Source organism: Diprion similis, chromosome 4 (assembly GCF_021155765.1).
Source record: "Diprion similis isolate iyDipSimi1 chromosome 4, iyDipSimi1.1, whole genome shotgun sequence".
Classification (NCBI taxonomy): domain Eukaryota; kingdom Metazoa; phylum Arthropoda; class Insecta; order Hymenoptera; family Diprionidae; genus Diprion; species Diprion similis.
The window spans coordinates 27,176,265-27,200,971 of NC_060108.1; the positions used below are offsets into that span (position 1 = coordinate 27,176,265).

A 24,707-nucleotide genomic window follows, 5' to 3' on the forward strand; every position below is an offset into this window, starting at 1 on the left:
ACTCGACCCTGATTTGTGTAAAGACGTCTTCTGCAGCAAAGAAACAAATAATCTGACTGAATTCGGTTAAATTTCAACAGATTTTCTAATATCTATGTTCGGCATGAAATAAAGCTGCTCAATAATACAAACTTGACACACTCATAATTTGTAACATTCGATCGTCTCTTTAACAATCAAGGTTACGCTTCTCTCTGTTTCAACTGTTTCCATAATTCGTCGTGAATATTCTCAAGAGGTGAATAAAAGTCAGAATTCAGCGACGTCAGAGATTATGCAGGGCCTCGCCGCAAGTTTGTAGAAAAGACCGGGAAAGAGGGAGGATAGCGTCCTCGAGAGCAAGAATGAACCACCCCCGTCATCGCCGTACTCCCATAGAAAACCGTCTCTGCCAATAGCTGCCCGTCATCCCCTTGCTCAGGGACCAATCGGGAGCCGATGCTGGACGAACACAGGGAGCGAGAACGCCGCTGCGGAGGGGTGAAAAGCTTAAGAAGACCGGAATCGGCTCCAGGGTGAACACTGTCGGTCCTTCCGTAGAGAGATAGAAGCTTCATCCAAGCTTGACGTTGAACCTGCACTGGATTTTCTCTCCTAGACGCGTTTGACCGAGTTGAATCGGAGGCTTTGAATTAACAGCAGGTGAAATATTTCTACCCTTAGCGTTGCCGCGGCAGTGGATTTTAAATAAAATCCCTACGTAAATACGCGACAGTTATGAGCGGTTCCGGAAAGGGTCTTCTGGGCATGTGGCTCTACAGAAGAGGACAAGAATGGACCGTCAAAGAAGGAAGCCCGATGCACAAGGCTCGTGACGTGAGTAAATGAAATCGGTGATGAAGGTGAGCGTTGATCCACAGAAACGAACGATCGTCTGACCCGAATATATATGTCCAGGTCCCGATGACTGAGCAGGACGCAAGTGAGGAGAATAAAAATTCGGTAGTTTTCTCCCTGAAGAATCAAGTTGGAGGCTTAGCTCGTGCATTGCAAGTTTTTCAGGTAAGCTGCTTACCCATAGATCGATTCAAGTTTTGGTAACTTTGGCAAGCAAAGAATCGAGGGTCTAGATCCTTTCTTCTCGAACACGTCGAACCTAGGTAGCGAAACCATTGCAGCCTTATTCGATTAGCGGATAGGCAGATGGAGACGGAGGATAAGCGTGATTTCACATGATAATTTCCCCCTCTGGGGACCAGTCCCACCTTTCGAAGAAACGATAGGTGACCGCTAGAACCGCGGGCAAATCGTTGCGTCGGAACAGTTCTTCGGATTGCGTGAAACCATACTCACGCTTACAGCTCGTGACATAACGGTCCAGTCTTGAGCAACTTTTCAACTTACTCACTTGATGACACGTGTCCTGCTGCACGGGAATAACAACAAGATCATGTGTACTGAAGGCGTCCTTGCGCATCGGAGACGGTAACATATATGTACTAGTTTCTGTAATCTTCGCTCGGTGTTCGATTATAATAACGCGTGCGTCGCTGTATAGCATCGGGAGTGAAGATGGTATACCAGGTATCAGGTATCAAGTGTAAAGCCAAATTCACCGGCGTTTCACTTTTCACCCCATTAACCAGATGTCGAGAGATAGTATATATATATATATATATATATTACTTGCGCAACTGTCAGAATAGTATAGATTTAGACATAGTGTGATGTGGATTATTGGTTTCTGCTATAGATTTCGAATAATCGAGTTGCTTTTCCCTGTTTAATTTGGTCAATTTAAAATGACCCTAAATTTAGAAGACTGAACAGCGGGGCCGTAACGGTAGATAAAAACTCTATTTCTATATCGAAAATCTCAGAATTCAACCTACGCATGTATATTTTAGTGAATATACGCGTTCAACTTCGTTTGGCATTGCAGAAATTCAAATATATGCTTCGCGCTGAATATCTTGGGATGCATGTCTTAGGCTAAGGTGAAATTTAAATAACAATATCCAGATTACGAACCGAAAACTTTCGCGGACTCGTTTTTGCGCTAATGCGGCTCGGGCTAAAGATAATAATAATTTTAATGAAACTCCTTGAGAAGACGCTAACCACAGTAAATTCTGAATTCTAAGAAATAAAGTGTTGACGGAAGTTCAAAATATCAGGTACGAGCCATTTTTTTTTTTATCTAAACTAGTCTTGATGCTCGCATCGGTATTGGGACAAGAACTCGTGACTCCGCAAATTTCATTGACTTTCATTACACGAGTAACGAAAGACCTTAGCCAAAAAATAAAGAAAAAGAACATATATCCCTATCTTGATGTTCAATGAATAAAATGAACGCATGCCGTCCTTGACCGCCTAGAAATAACGCGTCCGTCAGTCCGGAGGTTTCGAGCCGTTCTCCTTGAAAACCCAAGTAGAACAAAACAGCAGATGGTTTCCACACTGGATGCCTAATGCACAGCATTATTCCTAAGTTAATTTGGCGCCATGTGTCAAATATCTGTATCGCACGATCGGGGACTGAGGTTCATTCCTCACAAAGAACCGTCAAACCGCGTCTTACGAAATGGTACCGTTTTGCGCAAGGCTTTGATTAAAACGGACCAGCCAGGCTAGATTGTTAGATTGTAGATTGGACTCCGTTTGAATTTCACCTTCACTTCTGCCCAGGACCTAGGCGTCAACGTTGTCCACATAGAGTCCCGTCGATCGGCGCAACGCGGTTCCGAGTACGAAATTCTGGTCGACGTCGAGTGCGACGGGAAAAGAATGGAGCAGCTCATGAGGATGTTGAGTCGGGAGGTCGCCGCCATAAACCTGGCCCAATTCGAACAAACAGGAAATATTCCTCAGCCACCAACCTTGTCGGCTGCCCCGAGTTTTGGTCAGTCAGTTCTCATGGCGTCGATGTAACCTTTCCGACAACACACTTTTGGCGTTAAGATTCGATGATTGATCGCGAATTAATTCCCATAGTTAACGTAGCTTCACGACGCTGATTACTTTAACTCTCCTTGGGGAGTTACATTGATATATATTTGCATCAGTTATACGACAGAAGTTCCGTTTAAAAATAAACTTCGCAAGGAGACATGATAAAATTTTAACCATATTTCTTCTGTATAGTGAAACAGCGGTTACTCAAGATGTTAATGTTGAAAATTTAAAGCATGAAATTAACTCTTGTTTCGGTAATGCGAGAATCAGAATCGGTTTTCCCCGCTTTGTTGATTAATTTTCCATGCGAACTTGAGGTTCTTTCAGATTTTAGCGAGGTCGACATGCCGTGGTTTCCACGCAAGATCGCTGACCTTGATCAAGCTCAAAAGGTGCTGATGTACGGCTCCGATTTGGACGCTGATCACCCAGTGAGTTCATCTGCTTACATACAGAAACTATTTTCGTCTATCCATGCTATTTGTGCAACGAACGTTGAGTTCGGCCATTTGTGGAATGGGGTTACATCGATGAATTATAGTACCTACCTACTCGGTTTCATATTACTCAACAAAAATCTTTTTCCGTTCTTTTACGAACTTTTTACGATATTCTCTTTCGTACCTGCGAGTGCTTTTCGTAAATTTGACAAAAACAAAGACCCTGTGTAACCAGAAATATTTGTGACTCCGAATCGCTTCATGCTCTCAATTAATATAATCACGGTCCCCCGTCCTAGGGATTCAAAGATCCAGTATACCGAAAGCGGCGGGAAACATTCGCTGAAATCGCCAATTGTTACAAACAGTAAGTGCCAAGGTGACGGAGTTGAAACTTTTTTATAATCTGCATTCCAAATTTCCTTTTTTAACCGCTTTATTTGTCCTCCAAGTGGACAGCCGATCCCGAAGGTGCAATACACCGCGGAAGAAATCAAGACTTGGTGAGTGTGAAATTCTTGGCTTGCATGTGGGTGAAGAAATTCGGCTAACAACGGAACGTGGAAGAACGTGATCTTTGCGAGGAAGCTGAACTGTAAAAAGTTCGCAAACTTGGCAGTATCGTAAGACTCGCCGAGTTTTCACCCGTTTACGTGCTTCTTTCGCGACGAGACCAATCAAATCTTTTCTACGTTCCTCGTCTTTGTCCGCGGCGGGCACCGCGGAAATTACATCTCTTCAATTCACAACTAGTTTCATTGTATCTCTATCGTAACTAGACAAGCCGTTTGTTCGACGAGCACAGAGGCCGAAGGGTGTCTCGAAGTGTAACACTACGGATGGGAGAGTCAAGTTCTCACTGAATGCTTCCTTAATTGCCCTGATTTCATCCGCGCGTTCAATCAAGAAACGCGAGGGAAAATACGAGGCTTTCCTTGAAGGGCTCTGCAACACCGTAAAAGCGTTTTTCTTGTCGGGACGTTCACACTTGATTCTCATCTTAATTAAATCAGCCGACGCCTCGTATTTTGTTTCTTCGCTTATATTCTGACTTTGTACCGTTATCACTTTCGGCAGATATCTTCCGGGTGTGACCACTTCGTGGCCAGTGGATCACAATATTATGTTTATAATACATGTTTATTTAGTAATTTGTATACTGTGAATTTTCAGGGGCACTGTATTTCGCGAGTTGCACCAACTTTACTTGAAACATGCCTGCAAGGAGTATCTAGAAAACTGGCCGAAGCTCGTCAAGTATTGTGGGTACAGGTAAGATGAAACTTTTTATATTTTTCCATTTTGCACATATTTCGAATAAATTGATTTTACAGAAAATGTATTCAAGGAGTAAATGCACCTTGAGTCGCTCGTTTTATGTTCGGTCTCCAGCAGTTGAAAATTTCATTTTACCAACTTGGCTTGGAAATTCTCTTTAAACTATTTTGTGAAAAAAACTGGTCAAGGCTTGTCATTATGTAGCTTTTCAATAAATCCCCTGTGAGCGATATATTTTGAATGATTTCTTCATTATCTCTCAGAGAGGACAACATACCGCAGCTCCAGGATATCAACGTCTTCCTGAAACGTGAGTTGTGTTCACCTAGGAACCCGATTATTTATTATACCAATTACTTATCAGTCATTACAGGATGACAATGAATTACGTAGTTACGCACTGCGTTGATGTACACGCACCATAGAATAAAGTTGCATCAATACTTTATAATTTATACTACGTGGCTATCATACGTTATTTTTAGGAATGACTGGGTTTCAACTACGCCCAGTTGCGGGCTATCTTTCGCCGAGAGATTTTTTGGCTGGTCTGGCATTCCGAGTCTTTCATTGCACTCAATACATCAGGCACTCTTCGGACCCTTTTTACACCCCAGAGCCGTAAGGACGCTCCGTTTTTCGTCTCTGGTCAAATTTACAAAATGTCCTGGCTACGAACCTTACCAATTAATCCAACTTCTTTTTCCTCTAATTTTTCTGCTGCAGGGATTGCTGCCACGAACTTCTAGGACACATGCCACTTCTCGCTAATCCAAGCTTCGCCCAGTTCTCCCAGGAACTGGGTCTGGCGTCTCTTGGAGCTGCCGACGAGGACATCGACAAGCTAGCGACTGTGAGCAGTCTGATTCAGTTCTCAATGAATTATAGGATAACAATAATAATACTATACACACAGTAGCACATAATAGAAGTCTGCGACAGCCTTGAGTCGATTGTCTTATGCTTGGAAAAGTAGAGGCGTGGGTTTAGTATCCGTAAAACAATATATATCGGATTCTTAGTTGTAGAATTAATTACGACTTACGTAAGATCTGTCAACACGGGAAGCAATGGATTCGCCAAGATCAATGACGAACCGACTCTGCGATACGCTGCGTCGTTGACCGATCTCTGTTCCATTAATTAACTCAATTCGTCTTTGGATTGCTTCTTTTATTTATTTTTCTTTCATCTTGTAACCGTCAAGTTGCGGTGGTGTACATGGTACAGTAGATGCCGGAAAGGAATAGAAAATGTCACATCTTCATTCGCAGCTCTACTTCTTCACGGTCGAGTTCGGCTTGTGTAAACAGGACGGCACTCTTCGCGTATACGGTGCCGGGCTTCTGTCCTCTGTAGCAGAGCTGAGGCACGCGGTCAGCACCCCCGAAAAAACCTTCAGATTCGAGCCGGACGTTACCTGCAAGCAGGAGTGCATCATAACGGCCTTTCAAAACGCCTACTACTACACGGAGAGCATCGAGGAAGCGAAGGAGAAAATGAGGTACACAAAACGCCGCGGGTTATTCCTGAGTAAAGAAGATGTGATAAAGGCAAGTTATTACCGTTTTTCAGAGCCTTCGCTAATCAGATCCAACGCCCGTTTGGCCTTCGTTACAACCCCTACACTCAGTCCGTCGAGGTTCTGACGGATGCGCAGAAGATCACGGCTCTCGTCAGCGAACTGCGCGGCGATCTCTGCATCGTCTCGAATGCTTTGCGCAAGATTCACGAACAAGACGAGACCGTCGACGTCGAGAGGATTACTAGTCTTCTTACCCAGGGGATCGACCTGCCCCAGGAATCATCCGACAGCGAGGAGGACGACAGGAGCCCCAACGTCGACGAGCCTCGAGGAGGCAGGGATGATCAGAATGAGACCGACGCCGAGTTTCATCCACATCTGAACCTTGCTTCGCGGCAGCGTTAAGCAACGTTTTTCATACCTACTGCAGCCCGTTGACAATTATTGATCATGTCTGATTAATGTATAATTTATTTCTCGCATGTCAGTGCTTTCAGCTAATTCTAATGTGTAAACACATTCCTGAGTACAAGAAATTGTTGTAAGCTTTTATGAATATGTTGCCTATAATTATAAGTTACGTTCATATAAGTGTGTGTAGTTTTTCGTCAATTTTCGAAACACAATCAGGCAGACTGTCAAAGTTAGAATGCAAGAATCACACGTTCTTCAAGATTTGATCGATGTCTGATCGTTAATGAAATGTTCCATACGTTAATCGTACAAAAGAAAATTGCACCACTGTATACAAACGAATCTCTATGCCTGATAATAAACAAGTCAGACATGTGTTATTATATGTGTATCATAAACAATATCGTTGTTTCCATGAATGAGGCGTTATAATAGGGTCGCGTTGTGGTAAACTAGTTAATAATAAATGCAATGGGTTCCAGACTGCACATAGTTTTCATTTGGTTATTTCTATTTATTGTACGCTCAAAAATTTATAAAAAATGTATATTCTGTGGTTATTTTCATACTGACCATTAAGGGAGCACCAATTGAAAACAAAATTAGATCTTTTAGACCATTACAAACATGGTGATCTATTATAATCATTCAATTTTTCTTCCTGTAATCGAATGTTACGTATAGTGCAACGTGTACGACGATGGGATGGTATTTTTGAATCATAGAAAATGTATATTCATCTAGCTATGAGTGAATTGAGAATTATAGGTATCTATATAGATACTGGTGCGTAAAAATTAGGAATGAAATTCTCAATCAGTTTCCTCAACATAATAAGCAAAGAATACAAAATATGTGTTGTATGCTTTCTAATAAATAATATTGTCAGTTCGACTAGAGGATGAATCAAATTTTATGAGTACAACCAAGTTTATATAAGTTTAGTTCATTCATTATTATCTTTATTTCCTTGTTTCTTCACACATACGTTAAGTAGCATTTATTTTCATCATCTAACAGTTTTCGGAAACTAAATAATTAAAATAATAATCCGATTGGACAATATATTGTTATACTTAGCTAACCATTTTTCCTCTCGCCAAATGGTTTAGACGACTCCGGTGTTGCCTTCAACCATTCTCAGCGGCATTTCCGGCATCAAATTCAAATTTCGAAATTCGAACGTAACGTTCGACTTCCATCTGATCGGGCTGTCGCAGTGGCGAAAAAGTAAGTGATCTACCACTTTGACGTTTCGATTAACGCCAAATGATTTTTCAAAGAAAAATCGAACCAAAGTTAGCAGCGGATTAATTAGATGTACCTGAAATGGCATCGCCAAGCCCGAAATCGCCTGAACAATCCGAAAGAACGAGGAAATACGACCGTCAACTAAGGTGAGGTTATGTTTATCGCACTAACTTTCAGGTTATGCTTAAAAGAAACTGTGATTTCTATCCTGTGACTCATTCGGTGAAATGTACACTTGCCTCTAACTCATACAAACAAAACGTTCAACAAAGGTGCACATTTCAATGAATTGAGAACCAGCTGTCCTCGAATGTCCCTTAAATAAGTCGTCACTTCAAATCACAGGTTATGGGGGGACCACGGGCAAGCTGCCCTTGAAGGAGCCCATGTCTGTTTGATAAACGCAACCGGGCTGGGTACCGAGATCTTGAAATCTCTCGTCTTGCCTGGTATCGGAGCATTCACAATAATCGATAGCAAAAAGATCACCGACGACGATATCGGAGCCAAGTCAGTCGCTCATTCAATTATTTGTTTGTACTTTCCACGCTACGATTAAAATTTGCTCATATCATATTGTAATTAATATAATTTCATCAGTTTTTTTCTAGATTCAGAGAGTGTTGGAAAATCAAGGGCAGAAATAGCTACTCAAGTGCTTCTTGAACTTAACTCTGATGTGCGTGGCGATTACGTCGACGAGGGCCCTGAGCAAATCTTATCAAACAGCCCAGACTTTTTCAATAATTTCACTGTCGTTATCACTACTGCACTCCCAGAGAAGTATGCATCGATATTTTGTTACCTTTCTTTTTTGAAGTAATGACCATCATCCAAGATTTTGCTATATGTCGTTGTCTTTAGGAGTCTAATTCTCTTGTCAAAAATATTATGGGATTTGGACATCCCGTTGATAGTTTGCCGGAGCCTGGGCTTTATCGCATACATGCGAGTTCAGACCAGAGAATATACTGTGATAGAAACTCACCCGGACAACGAGACACCTGATTTGCGACTGGACAATCCGTTTGAATCGTTAAAAAATCATTTTGATTCAATAAATTTAGATGAAATGGATCTGAAGGATCACACTCACGTGCCGTATGTTGTGATCCTGTATAAATATCTTGAGAAATGGATATCTGAGAATGGGGATGTGCCAAAAAATTATAAGGAGAAAGAGCGTCTAAGAGATATGATCAGGAGTGGTATTAGAAAAGATGAGCATGGCAATCCTATTGACGAGGAAAACTTTGAGGAAGCAATCAGAGCTGTTAATACCAGCGTTTGTCGTTACAAGGTGCCTCCCAACGTCATGGAGGTCCTGAATGACGATTGCTGTGTAAACCTTACTGCCAAGGTAGTATCGTTTCTTTGATGTCTGAGTACTTGAACACACTATTTCGGACAAAAGATAACGATGAAAATTTTAGAGTAAACCATTTTGGATCATCGCAAAGGCTGTAAGAGACTTCATGGAGAATGAGGGTTCAAATTCATTGCCACTCAAAGGTGCTGTACCAGACATGACGGCAGATACAGAAAAATATATATCCCTGCAACAAGTGTGAGTGCATGTGAATTGAATGTAAATGCTAAACTGACATCTTAATGTATAATAAATTTCAGGTATCACAAGCAAGCCGCAGCAGATGCGGAAGCAGTTTGGCGAAGAACAGTCCATTTGCTCGGACAGATCGGCCGCCCCTCGGATGGAATAACTGAAAAAGATGTCAAGTTATTTTGTAGACATGCTTCTGATATTTTCATTCAAAGGGGAACCTGTATAGCGGATGAGTATGACCCAAAAACTGTGAATGCCAGTAAAATTGGTAGGCCTTACTTTCATTTCATTCATAATTTACTGTCAGCTGTAAAATAGCTCCCATAAATAATGTTGACTATTTTAGCTCAAAGTCTAGAAAATCCAGAAAGTATGATGATGTACTACGTGGTACTTAGGGGGATCGAAAAATTCCAGGTGAAATACAATTCGTATCCAGGCGAATTCGACGATCATGTTGAACCGGATATTGTGAAACTTAAGGTACTTTTTCCAGGCCTAGTATAGAGCAAACTTAAAACTTGAAAATAGCAGAATATTTTTTAAATACAACCGGGTGTGCGAATACAACCGGGTCTAGATCCAAGTACATTCTTTATAGCCGCGTAATTCTGACTCCCAACATCACAGGAATTTTCAAATCTATTTTAATGACCACCATACTACTTAAGACAAATAGTTCATATAATATAACATATTTCTACGGTTGTATGTATGCTCAGGCCTGTATTTCGAAATTGCTGACGGAGTGGGGCTGTGGGCCATTGGCAAAGGACGACTACGTCCATGAATTTTGTCGTTACGGTGGATCCGAGCTGCATTCAGTGTCGGCATTCTTAGGAGGGCTAGCTGCGCAAGAGACCATAAAATTCATAACGAATCAATGCAAGCCGATCCACAACACTTTTATATATGACGCGGTAACGTCAAATTCGGCTAGTTTCTTTTTTTGAACTATAATATAAAATTTGCAACACTATCGCGGAATACCATAATGACGTAATTATGAAATAAAATGCACTATTTCCACACAACTTTGCTTGAAATTACCTAGTCTGCAAAACGCGTCAAGAGATGAATGAAGATCGTTAAATTAAATACCAAAATGCTTTTGTCCACAAAAAATGTTTAATTATTGTTCCCGACAGAAAAAAGAATTTCATTTTATTATTAAGTTAGCGTAAGGTTACAGGCTAACTTCATGTCTGTAAGATATCAACGTTTTTATCGAACTTAAACTAGAATGCATTGGTATAAGACTTGTTTAAGAATATAAAACGCTGGTCTGTGGTGTAATTCACCGAGGTGCGTGGCAAGAGAAATCGCAGAAGACAACACCTCGTTACGCTTCTCACAAATCATCAATTGATCAATTGATTCGAACACTATCGCCTGCCTCTTCCTCTGCCACGACCTCCACGGCCACCTCTTGCTCCTCGTCCACCGCGACCTCTTCCACGAGCCGCACCTAGTACAGAAAAATAAGGATTAAAATCTATCTACAGGTGCTAGATTATTGCAAAGGCTGGATTCAATGAGTTGAAAAATGAATCAAGGAAGTGTAGTCACATAAATTACTAAAACATTAATGGAATTGATCATATCAGCTGCAAAAATTTGAATAACTGTAACAACCTCGTGCGGCTTCCTTCTTCTTTGCTTTAGCCTTGGGTGTGTCGTCGATAAGTAAGGTTTCCAAAGGGAGAGAATCAGGCAGAATGTAGTATCGAATGTTGTTCCCCCTCAAACTCAACGTATCGAGTTGTACAGGATCCCTGTTCTTTATCGTCATCTTGACAGTCTTCAAGTGGGTGTTCATTGCCACATCCACACCTTTAAAATGAACACTTTTTTCATGCATATGCAAAAACTATAAGTCAAATTCCAGATGCAACTTTTTCACTGGGAGACAAAAGGGAGGCGGCCTTTTCCATTCTGATTTCATTGTGTCAAGTTAGCGAGCATAGGTTATGTTTACAAACCTGTGATAGTTCCGTGAACTTGCGTGCCATTTTTCAGTTCTATCGTAACCGTCTCATGGCTGAGTTTCATCAAAAATCTGAAAGACAAAATATCCCAATTAATCCGATTTCTTTTCACTCATTGCATTAATCGTATTCGCAACGTCACTGCAACATCAAACTCAGAGAGGCAGGTTAGGTACGGGATTCAAATAAATCAGTATCTGCGAGCGTCTCACACTGTTTAAAAAAAAAAACTATCCGAATTTACAGCAATCTGAAACTTCGATCGACGGAATAGATAATTATCCGCAAATTTTTACCTCACTAATTTCATGATGCCGATGGATTTTTCTTATAAAAATTCACAAACACCGGCAAACCATAAACATCGTTTCAACGGCCGAAGTTCGGCGGGTTCGACGCTTTGTAAGCAGCGCCACTTGATGAACGCGGATATTCCGATAACTATGCGGTGTACTTTGTGTCTATGTTCACGGAGTGACAAATTCGAATCGACAATTGAGTCACGCCAAATTTCGTGGAAGTCGAATTTCAGTCACGAATTGCTGCATGCAAATGTTCTTTTGACACCTTTCAGCTGGTTCATCGAGGTCATGCATTTAGTCCCGTAAATGTGAACCAGTTTCAAAACCCCGATGACACAACGTGTACAAATATTTCTCATTTCCATGTTATTATTGCAGAGCGCTCTTCATAATGGTGATCATGAGGATTTGGCTGCACAAAATATTCAAAACTCAAGAGCTGCTGATCAAGACTCCAGTGAAGTACATTCGAGGAAAATAATTCTGTCCCGGCCATGTAAGCATAATTTTTCTACTTTTTTACATCGTATGAAGCCCCTAGACTTTCTGATCATAAGTTTTTATTACGGCGCTTTTTTGCCAAAGTACGTGTAAATGTAATAAACTTGTATCTAAGGATCCCGCGGAGCATCTGATCGTAATTATAATATTATACGGCGTATACAGAGTCGTCGACTGTGCAATTTTTGTGAGATATATTTACCACATGTTTCCAGTTGCCAAAGTTGATGAGTTGTCTCGCAGAACGTTAAAAAATGAATTTTCTGATTTGACGCTATCGAATGTGATTCGCGTACACAAGTGTTTTTTCTTTTTTATTTCGATTCTCCCTCGTGCCGTATTTATAAACTGTATAAGGATCATCAACACACAACTCATCATGTACCTATTGCATGTAGGTATGCACGAATTGTTGTAAACATGGTGGATATAATTAATCGCCAAAGAGTATTTAACTCAATGCACTCGCGTTGCTACTCACTATGGTAATCGATGTGCCTGTTTTTACTCGAGACGAGCTCATCGCACGCTCGATGAAGAACTCCGCAGCTCGTGTGCATGTATAAGTACAATATCCACCTACGGAGGGTTACATATTGTTATAAGTTGCACGGTTGAGTTCCGTGCACGCGATGTCTTGCCACAAACGGCCACGACATATTCCATCTGCACTAACCCACTTACCAATCACGATAAAACGCAGGTATTATCCCAATGTACTACGACATGTACGAATTCCACATCATGCGTCACATATACACATCTAAGGGGAGGAAATTATATAAGTTTATTGCAAGTTGTCGATCGACAAACGATTATCGTGCGTGCAAGTGGTCACGCAGCTTGTGTGCTCTAGGCTACTGTATACACATACACATCACACCTATTATCCATAACATTTATATTAGGCAAGCGTTAATACTGGATAATTTCATCGCATGGAGATCGATCACAATACTATTATATTAGGTCTTAGAGCTGTTCGTTCGATTATGCTGTTTAATATCTGATAAGCTTTGCACAAATATTATGAGCTGACGTAAATTATTTCAATCGTTAACTGTTTCTCACGTTGGGATTTCAACCAAAATTAATCAATCATTACCATATATCAATATAAGTCTTGTTAATCAATATACGTCATACGTCGCTATAAATCCATGAAATTGAAAGTCTAAAACTAGTATAGAATATTGTGAACCCAGATTCGTGAATAGCAGCACATAATATAGATTATTGCATTTGCAGTCTATTACAGAGCTGCTCGCGAACGTAGAACGCGTCTGTTTTTTAAACATCGTATTGGAATAACAAAACTTGCGCGTAACTGGTCGCGTACATCGCCGATGAATCATGTATATGGGGGGGGAGGGGGGGGGGGAGGTTGACGCGGTTTATCCCAACAAACTGACTTGCACCTTGTATGCATAGGCACAATAATACAATGTTTTTCTAACCTTCATTGTTCTCGGTTTTTGTCCAGCTTTATAAGCCTCCCGCTATACGTATATTATAAATGTGGACTCTCCTACATTCTGGTCCTTCACCTTTACCACAAAAACCGGCGGCTTCGTTTACCCACGGTTCCTCAACGTTCGTTAGCTGGTTAGATTTATAATTCCAAAAACTATACTCATTGTCTGTGAGTGCCTACATACATGGTCGAAATTTCTGTATTTACATTACCTCGGTATAACTGCGTATTATACGTCTGTACATACTAATACAAAGAGCCGTAAGTCAGAGTCCGGCGCAGTGATCTCGATACGTTAATTTTTTTTTCTTTTTCTACTTTTTTTACTCGAGGTTGTCTAATCACGTCTACTAAGAATTGCCGAGGCGTACGCGGCTGTGACAATGATGCCCCGACGCTCTCACGCTGGTGTGACGTCATCGTCTACGTCAGCAAAATCCTCGGAAGGGGCCTTGAGGCCCGATCGGAGTCGCGGCCGCATCCGGAGGCACCCACGTCAAACAAAATATAGCGCGTGAAAAGAATTTTATCGTTAGCGTAGGATAGGTGGGGGGCTCGGATAAAACGATAAATAATGGATATACCGATTTGTGCGTATTGTATAGTCGTGTGAAAACCCACTGCAATAGATCATATGCTCTATTTCGACGAAGTATTATATGGTTTTGGAAAAATGGTAACTTCTAACATTTATTACAAGCTAAGGGGAAAACGCAATTTTGTATCTCTGAGAGGACGATTTTATTACTTTTTTTGTACAAGTTATACCATGATATAAACACTGCAGCGTATATATTACCTACGATACGACGTGGTTGAATTTCCAAAAATTTCACCGGTAATATAAGAGGCAATAAAGGTCTCGCGGGGATGAAAATCCCTGCGATGGCGAGCACGTCCCATGCGTAAAAATACAATTTCTAATTTGGAAAAGTAAACTTTATCAGCGCAGAGTACGCAGCGTGGTTTGCCTCTGTAAATAGCTTCCCTCCGGGTTGACCTTCTGCGTACGTTATACAATTAGCTGTAATTATCCGCGGGCTGCCAAGGGACATGGCAAAGTTACACCATTAAGAATAATGTCATTATACCTATACCTAGGAAAGCTGGTCTACATGTTTGCATAGACGTAGTCATGTAGGTACCTACGTACGTACACGCTCTCGCGAGCGAGTTGCAAATTATACAGCGACAGGTCCACGCAGCTGTAGCAGATGTGACGTACGTTGTACCCAGAGCTCACGTCAGGAGAAAAAATCATAAAATTTCGGTTAACTCTAAAAGTTGATTCAAAAATTGCATTCATCACAAGAAGCAGAAGTTCAGTTATAAAGTGTAACGCATTTTTTTCTAAATCGCTCGTTGTTCCTTCTTCCGTTATTTCATAATTCCCGTTCCACGCGTTCCAACTTCTCGTTAACGTCGTCGTAAGGCAGGGCGCTGTAACCGTACACATAAAATATACGCGTCGAACAAGGACGACGCTCATTCGATTCCGAGCTCTCTTATCTATCAATTCCGCTCTTAATTACCATCGGCAAATCCCGGCCTCGGCGTACCTAAATCGAGTTTAAAGTTCAAGCGCGGTTGCGCGCGTTGGCCTGAAGTTGAAATTGATTGGATGCGCGGCGTTTTTCCCGCGGTTGCGGCGACGCGGCGTGATCCCAGCCAACCGACGTCGCGCGTCGCGTAGCGGCTTAAAGTCGCACGCGTCAGGCGGTCGCGGGCGGGGGGGGGGGGGGGGAATAACTAAAGGAGGGGATGCGACCGAGGCGCCGCCCACCGAGTCAACGTCGGATCTCGGAGTCACTCGGCAGCACGGTCTCGGGTCTCGGCTGGCTGAAAATTTTCAATATGGCAACTGTCGTAATGTCTGGATGAGTTTGTGTGTCGCAAAATGTTTTGAAATTTCCTTTACGTAATCGCAGACAACCGGTCGACGTATCGTGCATAGGTTAGTAGGGTTATGCATCGCATCGCCTAACTTAAGCCCCGCTTATTACCTACGGTACGACCAGAGTGTGTCCCTCGCGCGATAATACCGTAATAATACCGAGAAACGTGACGATTCCTTATTCTATCACCGTTCCCTCGATTTCCTTTCGAAAATTCTTTCTTCGCATTTTCCTACTCTTTCCCCCTATTTCTACCCTCGCCGAAATCGGCAACCCTTCTTCTCTCGTTCCACTGTGGGAGGCAAACTTGACATAGTCGACTTCCCCGATCCTCCAGCAACGTACAAATAAATCACCCTTAAGAAAAATACGTACGCCTATTATACATATATATATTTGCCAAATTTTCGGTATCTTCTTAAGATCACAGAAACGTTTTACTATTTTCACCTAGACACCTGCGTCCCGAGTATCGCGTAACCCCTCATCCTCATCCTCCTTGCTACTTCGACTTCTCGATTAATTGCACGTCTATTCTATCGCCCCCCTCTCCCCCCATCTTTTCAAACTCTCGTCAACCCTTTTGTAACCTTTTTCACATCTGGATTTATCAGGAAGTGTGAATGCGGCCGCGTGCGTGTGTGTGTGTCTGTGTGTCTGCATGCGTGTGTTGTTGTTGTTTTGTTGTTGTCGTTTGTTATTACTCGGCGAGGTCCAGCGGCCGGATGTTCGAGGTATGAGTGCGTGTGTCTTGTGAGTATTTCCGTATGAATATCGAGTGTCTGAACGAGCTTCTGATGTACGGAGGAAGTTGCGTGTGTGAAATTACGCGAGAGAGAAAGAAAATTTGCTTCGTCCTGCATCACGGCGGCAACGCTGACTGTCTGTCGGTGAGATGTGAGAAAAGGGAAAAGGAAAAATGGAAAAACAAACGGATGGACGAACAGTGAAGTGGTCGCGGGGTGATTTCGAACGGTCAAATCATCGATATTCATGCGACGAGGAGTTCGGAAGGTGCGTCGTGCGCGTCCTCGGCTTCGCCTTCACGGTCTACTAAGCTGTTTCTTGTTTCATCTGTAATTCCTCTGCACCAATGGTGAGTTTCACACGTACTATATATGTATATAGGTATATAATTATATATATTTGTTAAATTAAATGTGTTATTTTTACCTGCTAATCGCTGTATATTGTTATCGAATTTACGCCGCTTCGACAATCATTCGATGACGCATTCCCCGCTCCTCGACGATAAGAGAATTACTTTTTCTCTTTCATGCGGATGAAGTTAGTCAGTCAGGTTATTGTAATAACGATGCATGTTTGACAAAAATCGATACTTTGTATATTTAGGAATGTCTGAGATTAAGGTTTTACAAACATTACAAACAAGATGTACTTTAAATTTGAAAAACCGACTCCTTGAGAGACATCGTTTTTAAATCACCCAATAATGTTGTTTTTTTTTTTCTTAGCCTGATAGGTTTCGTTACGTTAACGTTACTAACTTCAGCCTGATTTTCTTTCAGCCTTATCCAGATTTTCTCCTCTCCTTCTATTTTTCGTTTTGTCATTCAAGCTCGCGATCATTTCTCCTCATTTCTTAATTACCGACAACTTTCACACTTCCTCACATCTCTCTCTCTCTCTCTCTCTCTCTCCTCACTTTGCGCGGTAATCCTGAGAGCGTGGGAGGAAGGGTGGTGGGTTTGTGTATTTTCTTAGGGGGCAGCGATTCGGTATACTTACCTGCGACTATCGAGAGTACGTGTTTATTTGATGTATCTCGAGTTTCGTTTAGTTTCGAGTGTCGTTAAAACGGCAAATAAACTTTCTAATCCGTTGATATCGGTGTGCGGTGTGTAAAGATAAGGTGGGCACATCTTCGAGAGATATTCGCATGACGTAGGTACGTGTACGAATATAATTCTTCGAAGCGAGCCGAGGATTTACGGGAGGATCTAAACCACGTTGCATTATTTCCTCGACGTCGCGGCGACGACGGACTAAAAAACATTTCCCCGTATCCCGTATAAGTACTCGAAGTATGCGCAGCGAAGGTTCCCCTGCGCACTTTGAGACGATATTAAATTTTTTACACGAAAGACGGATCTCTGGTCTGCTTCTTAAAAACACATCTCTTCTTGAGGTTGCCAGGGGAGAAAACGGAATGACGAGAATGACGTTAGTCGTACGTTACTGTAACGATGCATGTTCGTGATTTAGGATCGTCTGAAATGTGGTAAACCATGATAAACAAAACGTATACTAAGATATATTCTAAAAACGAACTCCTCGGAAGTCATTTGGAATACGAACAATGATGATTTTTATCTTGATGACGTATCGTCGTTAAGTTAACGTTACTAACTTCTTCAATTTATTAGACAACGTCAAATCCCATTACATTATACGTGATACAGTCATTAAACATGTAAATTATTATTCATTCCGTATCTGGGGGAAACGCTTCGCAGAAATGAGGCTGAAATTGGTAACGTTAACGGCACGATACATCCTGAGAAAAAATTATTACTAGGCAATTTTAAGAGGAATTGTTCTTCGGAATAATCCGTGTGTACTTTGTTTATTTATTACGGTGTACTAAATATCGGAAAGTCACAAAGGTACGAATCGGCGATTTTTGCTAAACATGCATCGTTATAGTAACGTTACCACAACTTCATCCTCATCCGCAGAAGTTAACACGCACCTATTACATATCATTATGTTACCTGTCGAATATACTTACGTAAAAAATGATAATTCAATCCACTTTTTAACAAAGGCTTTTAAATTCTCTCGTATACCTAAATTCAATCGAGATCACGCAGTAATTCGTATTATAGTCCGCTGAACAACCGAAGACGATTCCGATTCGCAGAAAACCCGAAGGCTGCCCCAAGAGAATCACATGGCTCGCGTTTTGCAGATTTTCCATCCCCTAATCAAGCGTAACGACGTAGCTGCTAACTGTCTCATCAAATAACCCGCTCTTGATTCCTTTCTCGTTGTTCATCTTACCCTTCTTTTCTACACGTTTCCTCTCTTTCCTTTTCACATGATTTTACCCTTCGAGCTTCATTATCATTATATTTTACTGTGGATTGTTCGTACGCCGTAAATTGCCGTGTTGTATTATTTTACACTTCTTTAAGTGTTCATGAGTGAAACAAGCTCTCGCAAAGGCGGTTCGGTTATCCAAATTCTCGCAAATTTAATTCGTCAAATTACGCGTATTGGGCAATCGACATCAATATCGACTAAATCCAGTATGTTTCTATATACACAGTTACAGAGGGGTATAGAATCGGTTCGCAATAGCAATAATTACATCACAGGATTATATCTATAACGAACAATTGTATCCAATTCAGATATATCGTATTAGGGAAAGTTTTCAAGGGTAGCTGCACCTAAATTCTCATAAAGTATAAAACTCAATGCGGAAAAAACAAGTAGATAAAAAAAACACGTCGAGTGGATACATATTACCGTATAGAAGACCACAGAAGAATTATAACGGTGAAGTATCATTACGATTGAATGAACAGTCATGCTTATTGCTATCTTTGAAATCGTGCAACTCCCGCGAAATTCGTTTTTTCCTCTCTCGACGAAAAGCGTTTTTATTTAAAAAAACATACCTGAATGCATAATACATAATTTATATGTTTCTTGAGAAGGAACATATTACAACGTGCAGCTACCTATCCTTAAAATTTCTACGTCACGGCTGACAATGAGTCACACTACACGTAATCCACATTACAGATGTATGATTGTGTTTTCAACTATGCAAAGTTGGCAAATTCATTTCAACGCGTTAATAATCGTCGGGGAGTGTGTGTGTGTGTGTGTATGTATCTTACGCGTGTGACGTCATCGTTATAATTTAGCAAGACTGTACATACACACGTGTGTATGAATACCTACATGTGCATGCAACGTGTGTATAATGTATAATGTATAATGTGTTATAAATAAAAACGTTATATACATGATAATCGTATATTTTCACACATCTGATATACAAACTGGGTAATTTTTTACGGTGTGGTTCACGTATGGCGGTCGGTCGGTGGTTTATCGTTATATATGTATACATATAGACGTATAGGTATCACGCATGCCTAACAGCGAGATCGGAAAAAAGTTAAAGTCACTCGAAAAATCCTGATGCATCGGGTTCATTCACACCACGCCACTTACATCTGATATAATTCCGTCATCCTCTGTCACCCGAAGTACGTACAAATCTTATTGTTAGCATCCTGTCTCTTGATCCGTCGTACGCGAAATCTCTCGGTGTATAGTATGCTATTTATATACACGTGTCATTGTGAGTTAGGCATATATATATATAGGTATATACACGCTTTTCGTATGCATATTCAAGATTCGTGTAAACGTGCGTCGCGGCGGCAGCTAACGATAAGTAGGTACACAACGTCGTTAGAGTAGGTCTTCTTCTTCACACCGCGTGTGTACGTGTAACGACACTCTGTATTGTTATAAGTGTATACATGGTTTTGCACGTATGTCGGACGTTCTCCGTCATTAACCCGCGATGACGTCAAGCTTTTCAACTCCGACGTAACACACATACAGCGAAACTATTCGCAACAACGCAACGCACGATGCCGAGGTGCTTGCCCTACTCGCGTATTATACATATATACATGTATGTAGTATATATGCTTATCCTGTGTATTATACGCACATAGAGAGATAAAGAGATTCATTCCTTCTTTTTTCCTTCCTTCCTTTCTTCCTTCCTTCCTTCCTTCCTTATTTCTTTCCTTTCTCGTTCGTTCGTTCGTTCGTTCGTTCGTCTACGTTTATCCATCAATCACACAAGCGGTGAAGGATGATGTCAAGTGTCTCTGGTTCGGATATCTTACGTGTATACTGTGCGAACCCATATGTATATTTAATATAAATGTGTATACATATTACATATAGATATATGTCTGAAGACGGTACAGCTTATAACGCGAGAGAATTGAATACGATTTCACAATCATCGTCGTGAATTTATTGCAAAATGTATTTACCACGTGTGTGGTTTCTTCATCTGCAATGACCAGCCAATAATTATTATTATGCTTTACTTCACGCATTATTTGCGAGAATTCATTGTTTGTAATGTACCTATATATATTCTTATACATTTACGCGGGAATTTTCATCTTCTTATTTTTCTTACATTCCTCTTTCAAACGCAACAGGTCGTACTATGTGAAGGTTGTAAATACAAGAAAGAAAAAAAGAAGGGCATGAAAAAACAAAGCGTCACACATAACGATTTCGACTATGTGGGAGATTAGAATTAGAATCACTGCGTCCCGGAGGCGTGCGTAAATAGAAACGAGACTCAGTCGTCGTTTAATCAACCTCGGAAATCAAAAGTATCGTCATCTCTGTATAGACGTATATATATAGATATCTTTTATATCTATATCGATCATACATACACGTGCATGTCCAGCATTGCATACGCGACATACATTAAACATCGTACGTATCATAAGACTAGCATTGTGTGATCCCACTTCGCATAATCCAACCTTTGTCGTCTTCTCGTTTTACGGTTTTACGATTTCGATTTCGTATTTTTCTTTTGAATAAAAACTTTTCATCACGATCCTCGTTCAATATCGTCATTCATTCTTCGCAGTGACTCACTTTGGTACACGATATATATTTATCTGTGTTATACGATGTTACCGAGTTGGTGATGTTGTGGACGTAAAAAAAAAAAAGAAAAAAAAAAAGATAAAGAAAACAAAATACAGGGATTACAAAAATATGTGTCTAAGGAAAACAAACACGTGGCCTTATACCTATACTTGCAGAGGATGGGCTACTTGGAAAGTGTCTTAAATATTATTTCAGAGCTGTTCGTGGAAAGACATACGTTGTCGTCACTATAGCATAAGGAGAAAAGAAAAAGAAAAAAACAGCGAGTGCGATAACAACTGCATAGCCATACGCGTATCGCGTCGTTTGAAGAACGCGATAATAGCGGGAAACGCAACGACAACGGTCGGTTCAATTGTCTAATCTTGTCTAGTCCCAGGTTAGACTTTAGATAGGCTCTCATTTCAGGTCTGTGGGTGCTTATCCGGTAATAAAACTAAATTGGTGTAGATTATTTAATATCGGACCATTTAATTTTGAAGTCCAATAAAAAAGAGACGACTAAAACAATAATGGATTGTATAAGCTTCGTCGGTTTTTGAATATCAAATGACAAAGATGTATACTTGGATTTTAATATTCAATGTTCTCCAATCCTGTGCAGTTGCCAGAATGCACTCATGCTTGTATGTTTTATTCAGAAGATAAGAAGAGCGAAAGAATTAGGGTACGTAATACGTAATACGTAATACGTAAAGTGGTTGAAGGAAGAGACGAGGTTACGTTATTCGGATATATAGAAGCCACAACCTTGTCCTCGGCTAATTTTTCCGCTCGAGCACTATCCGATGTTTCCGGCTTCCCCCGCAGGCTGCTGCTGCTGCTGCTGCTTTTAATTAGTGAGTTTGTTAGCTACATCCTGCTTGACTCGAGGACTGGGTAGTTACGAAAGAAGAAGAAGAAAAAAAAGTTCACAGTGACGAGCCGCGTGTTGCAAGTAAACTAGTGTGAATACGAATACACGATGAGAGAGCTTCTTCTACCGGCGACACGTGAGAAAAGAAAATTGGAGAAATAGAATCCGTCTAGATGTTTAATCAGCCTATATATATGCATATAATAAACGGACATTATTGTACATCTCCCGAAGTGGATTCTGACCGATTCAAGGCCACCGGTGTCGTCTGCTACCATCCATTTAACCTGCGTACCAGGCGACACCGGTGGCCTTGAATCGTTCAGAATCGATTTCGGACGGTGTACACAGGTGTAACGTATAAGTTTTGATGTAGCAGCAGTCATTCCAAAGACTACGCGGCTTCTATCTCCATACGACACGATGTGAAAGTGCATTAGCATGAAGTTTTTTCTCGAAATTAAATCCTTCCGCATCCAGGAAGCGGTGAGTTGAGCGGCAAGCGGCTTAAACAAGAAACGCGAAAAAGTCGCGAGGATTTGAAGTGTAGAAAAAAAAAATGCAATATTCTTGTCTGTATGTCCTCAGAGAAAGAGAGAGAGACAAAGAGAGAGAGGGTTTCTGGTCTCTTTGGCATAGGTCTTCATCCTTTCCTTCGATTTCATATAGGATATGGATCATACCAGACTTTACTCAACCAGCCGGCAACCCTGTCGCGTCTTGGGCCCCTAGCTCTATCATCCCCCCCCCCCTCCCTTCCTTCCACCATTCGACTGATGTTAGATAAGCTCAGGATGAAGATTTTCCAGCGCGGCTGGTTGGCGGAATCCTCGAAGTCCTGTCGGCGCTCCCTGATCAGCGACTGATCTGTTTGCAAAGTCCTTCCGAGCGAGAAGAGTAAAAATTTATCGACGATCTATCTCTTCGTCTATCCAGACCCTGAAGTTTAAAATTCAATTCTGAGACGCGTGCTAGCTAGAGAGTTTTCTATTTTCTTTTACGTATGACGATGCAGTGGATGGGGATCGTTGAAGAAGCGTGAAACTATATATATATATATATATATCACACAATTTGTTGTTTTTAACTTTTCTTCTTTTTTTTTTCTTTCTCCAAATTCTCATTCAATCGTTAATTCAAAGTCGCCGTGAAGTCTACTATACGTACCTACTCTATATTATGCTGCAGGAGGTTATAATTAGCTTGAATTACACAGTCAATGAAGCGTGCAATGTACTGGATCTGCAATGATGTATACATTTGAACCGTCTGGTAAACGTCTGCGGTTAAAGTTGTTGGAGAAGATCGACAAGGATCGCATAATTGGTGCGTGTGGAATTACTCTCCGCGATAACTTGCGGGAAAATAGATTTCGATTTCTTCCGGGAACCATTCTTGTGGAAAACGTAACCTCTGCACGTATATAATCTACGTATCAGCAGCCAATAAAATGGCTATATTGAATAAATAAAACCGGGATCATAATTGAGGTATATTATAAACGCCGGAAATAGATATAAAAAATCGTAAAAATGATATTACCTATTTTATTTATAAAACCCTTTATGCTTACATCCGCGTTGAAAGAATTCGAAGCTGAATTTATTTGTTTTTTAAGGGAAAAATTCAATCAGCCAATCGTCTTCGCTGTATCCAGGAAAAATCTCTTTGCTCGACGAGCGAGTATATTATTCTTTGTACTTCGCTAACGGCGTCTATTATTAGGCTAAGGTGTCTCCCTGTGTAACCGCGTCTATAACCGACACTCCCGGCCCATTCGGCGATATTGTAGGTGTACTGCCGAACAGGTATATAGACGTCGTACATCCCGGGGTCTAATTATACCTCGAGGAAGAGACGAGGAGACGGTGGTGGTGGTGGAGTTGGCACGGCGTCGCGGCGCGTCACGTCGCGGCGTCGAACCTCCTTCACTTCCCGACTCGATCTAGTCGAGCCAGCTATCCAAGGAACCGCACAACACCTGTCGGTTCGTCCACCTCGCCTCGCTTTTCCCTATAACCTGCGCCCAACAAGTGGCAGCGACGTTTAACTTGCGCGAGAGTCTAGCTGCTCCCTTCATTACCCTTTGGACATGCACGCCGATCGATCCACGATCGTCGTATGATACATATATATATATATATATACTGCACCTACCCCTGTTGTGTCCTTCTTCTCTTCCCCCCTCTCAGTCCAAACGATCATGCGATCGGGAGGGACGAATTTCACCCTATAGAGGGAAAGAAAAAGGAAAATTTACGACATTCTAGACGTCGGCATGCGGCGGTAACGTTCTTATCCAGGTCTATGCTAATCGGCGTTACTGTCATGTGAACGAACGCTGCACGCGAACAAACAGGGGCGGAACTCGTTGATCGAACTCGCTTGCCGTATTATGGTAGAAATTAAAAAGGGAAAATTAAACTCATTCCACGGAGTAAAGCGAGCCGAACTAATGAGATGAAATTTGAGAACCTCGACTTTTTTCGTGCCTGCAATCTGTGAGTATATATATATATATATATGATAATATAAACACCGAAACGTATTCAAGCATGCGTAATATAAATTTATACCCGTTGTTGATCATTCGTCAATAACTTTCCTGCATGGGTATA

At 41.2% G+C, this 24,707-nt stretch overlaps 4 protein-coding genes across 6 annotated transcripts in view; 3 read left to right on the forward strand and 1 right to left on the reverse strand.

The window, feature by feature from the left end:
* Positions 1 to 657: 657 nt before the first annotated feature.
* LOC124405771 (tryptophan 5-hydroxylase 1) lies at positions 658 to 19,893 on the forward strand. Of its 2 annotated transcripts, XM_046880946.1 has the most exons (13): positions 658 to 816; positions 898 to 1,002; positions 2,632 to 2,845; positions 3,226 to 3,329; positions 3,638 to 3,705; positions 3,791 to 3,841; positions 4,512 to 4,610; positions 4,880 to 4,926; positions 5,102 to 5,237; positions 5,343 to 5,469; positions 5,891 to 6,120; positions 6,192 to 6,649; positions 19,882 to 19,893. In XM_046880946.1, exons 1-12 carry the CDS (start codon positions 718 to 720, stop codon positions 6,544 to 6,546), a joined length of 1,635 nt encoding a protein of 544 aa, XP_046736902.1. In that variant the 5' UTR covers positions 658 to 717; the 3' UTR covers positions 6,547 to 6,649; positions 19,882 to 19,893. The 2 variants fall into 2 exon arrangements, with proteins under 2 accessions (XP_046736902.1, XP_046736903.1); XM_046880947.1 differs by lacking the exons at positions 658 to 816; positions 898 to 1,002 and adding an exon at positions 1,247 to 1,425.
* LOC124405772 (NEDD8-activating enzyme E1 regulatory subunit) lies at positions 7,751 to 10,712 on the forward strand. The gene is made up of 8 exons (XM_046880948.1): positions 7,751 to 7,952; positions 8,152 to 8,316; positions 8,407 to 8,589; positions 8,671 to 9,166; positions 9,240 to 9,373; positions 9,436 to 9,638; positions 9,717 to 9,853; positions 10,093 to 10,712. Exons 1-8 carry the CDS (start codon positions 7,885 to 7,887, stop codon positions 10,321 to 10,323), a joined length of 1,617 nt encoding a protein of 538 aa, XP_046736904.1. The 5' UTR covers positions 7,751 to 7,884; the 3' UTR covers positions 10,324 to 10,712.
* On the reverse strand, positions 9,962 to 12,391 carry LOC124405777 (probable small nuclear ribonucleoprotein Sm D1). Of its 2 annotated transcripts, none has more exons than XM_046880955.1 (4): positions 12,364 to 12,391; positions 11,353 to 11,429; positions 11,006 to 11,203; positions 9,962 to 10,838 (listed from the first exon to the last, which is right to left on the reverse strand). In XM_046880955.1, exons 2-4 carry the CDS (start codon positions 11,420 to 11,422, stop codon positions 10,756 to 10,758), a joined length of 351 nt encoding a protein of 116 aa, XP_046736911.1. In that variant the 5' UTR covers positions 11,423 to 11,429; positions 12,364 to 12,391; the 3' UTR covers positions 9,962 to 10,755. The 2 variants fall into 2 exon arrangements, with proteins under 2 accessions (XP_046736911.1, XP_046736910.1); XM_046880954.1 differs by lacking the exon at positions 12,364 to 12,391 and adding an exon at positions 11,655 to 11,813.
* The window catches only part of LOC124405775 (neurocalcin homolog), a 100,756-nt gene continuing 91,466 nt past the window's right edge, over positions 15,418 to 24,707 (forward strand). Inside the window, exon 1 of the mRNA XM_046880951.1 lies at positions 15,418 to 15,589. The gene's annotated coding sequence lies outside the window, so the exon portion shown is untranslated. The remainder of the gene's footprint in view (positions 15,590 to 24,707) is intronic.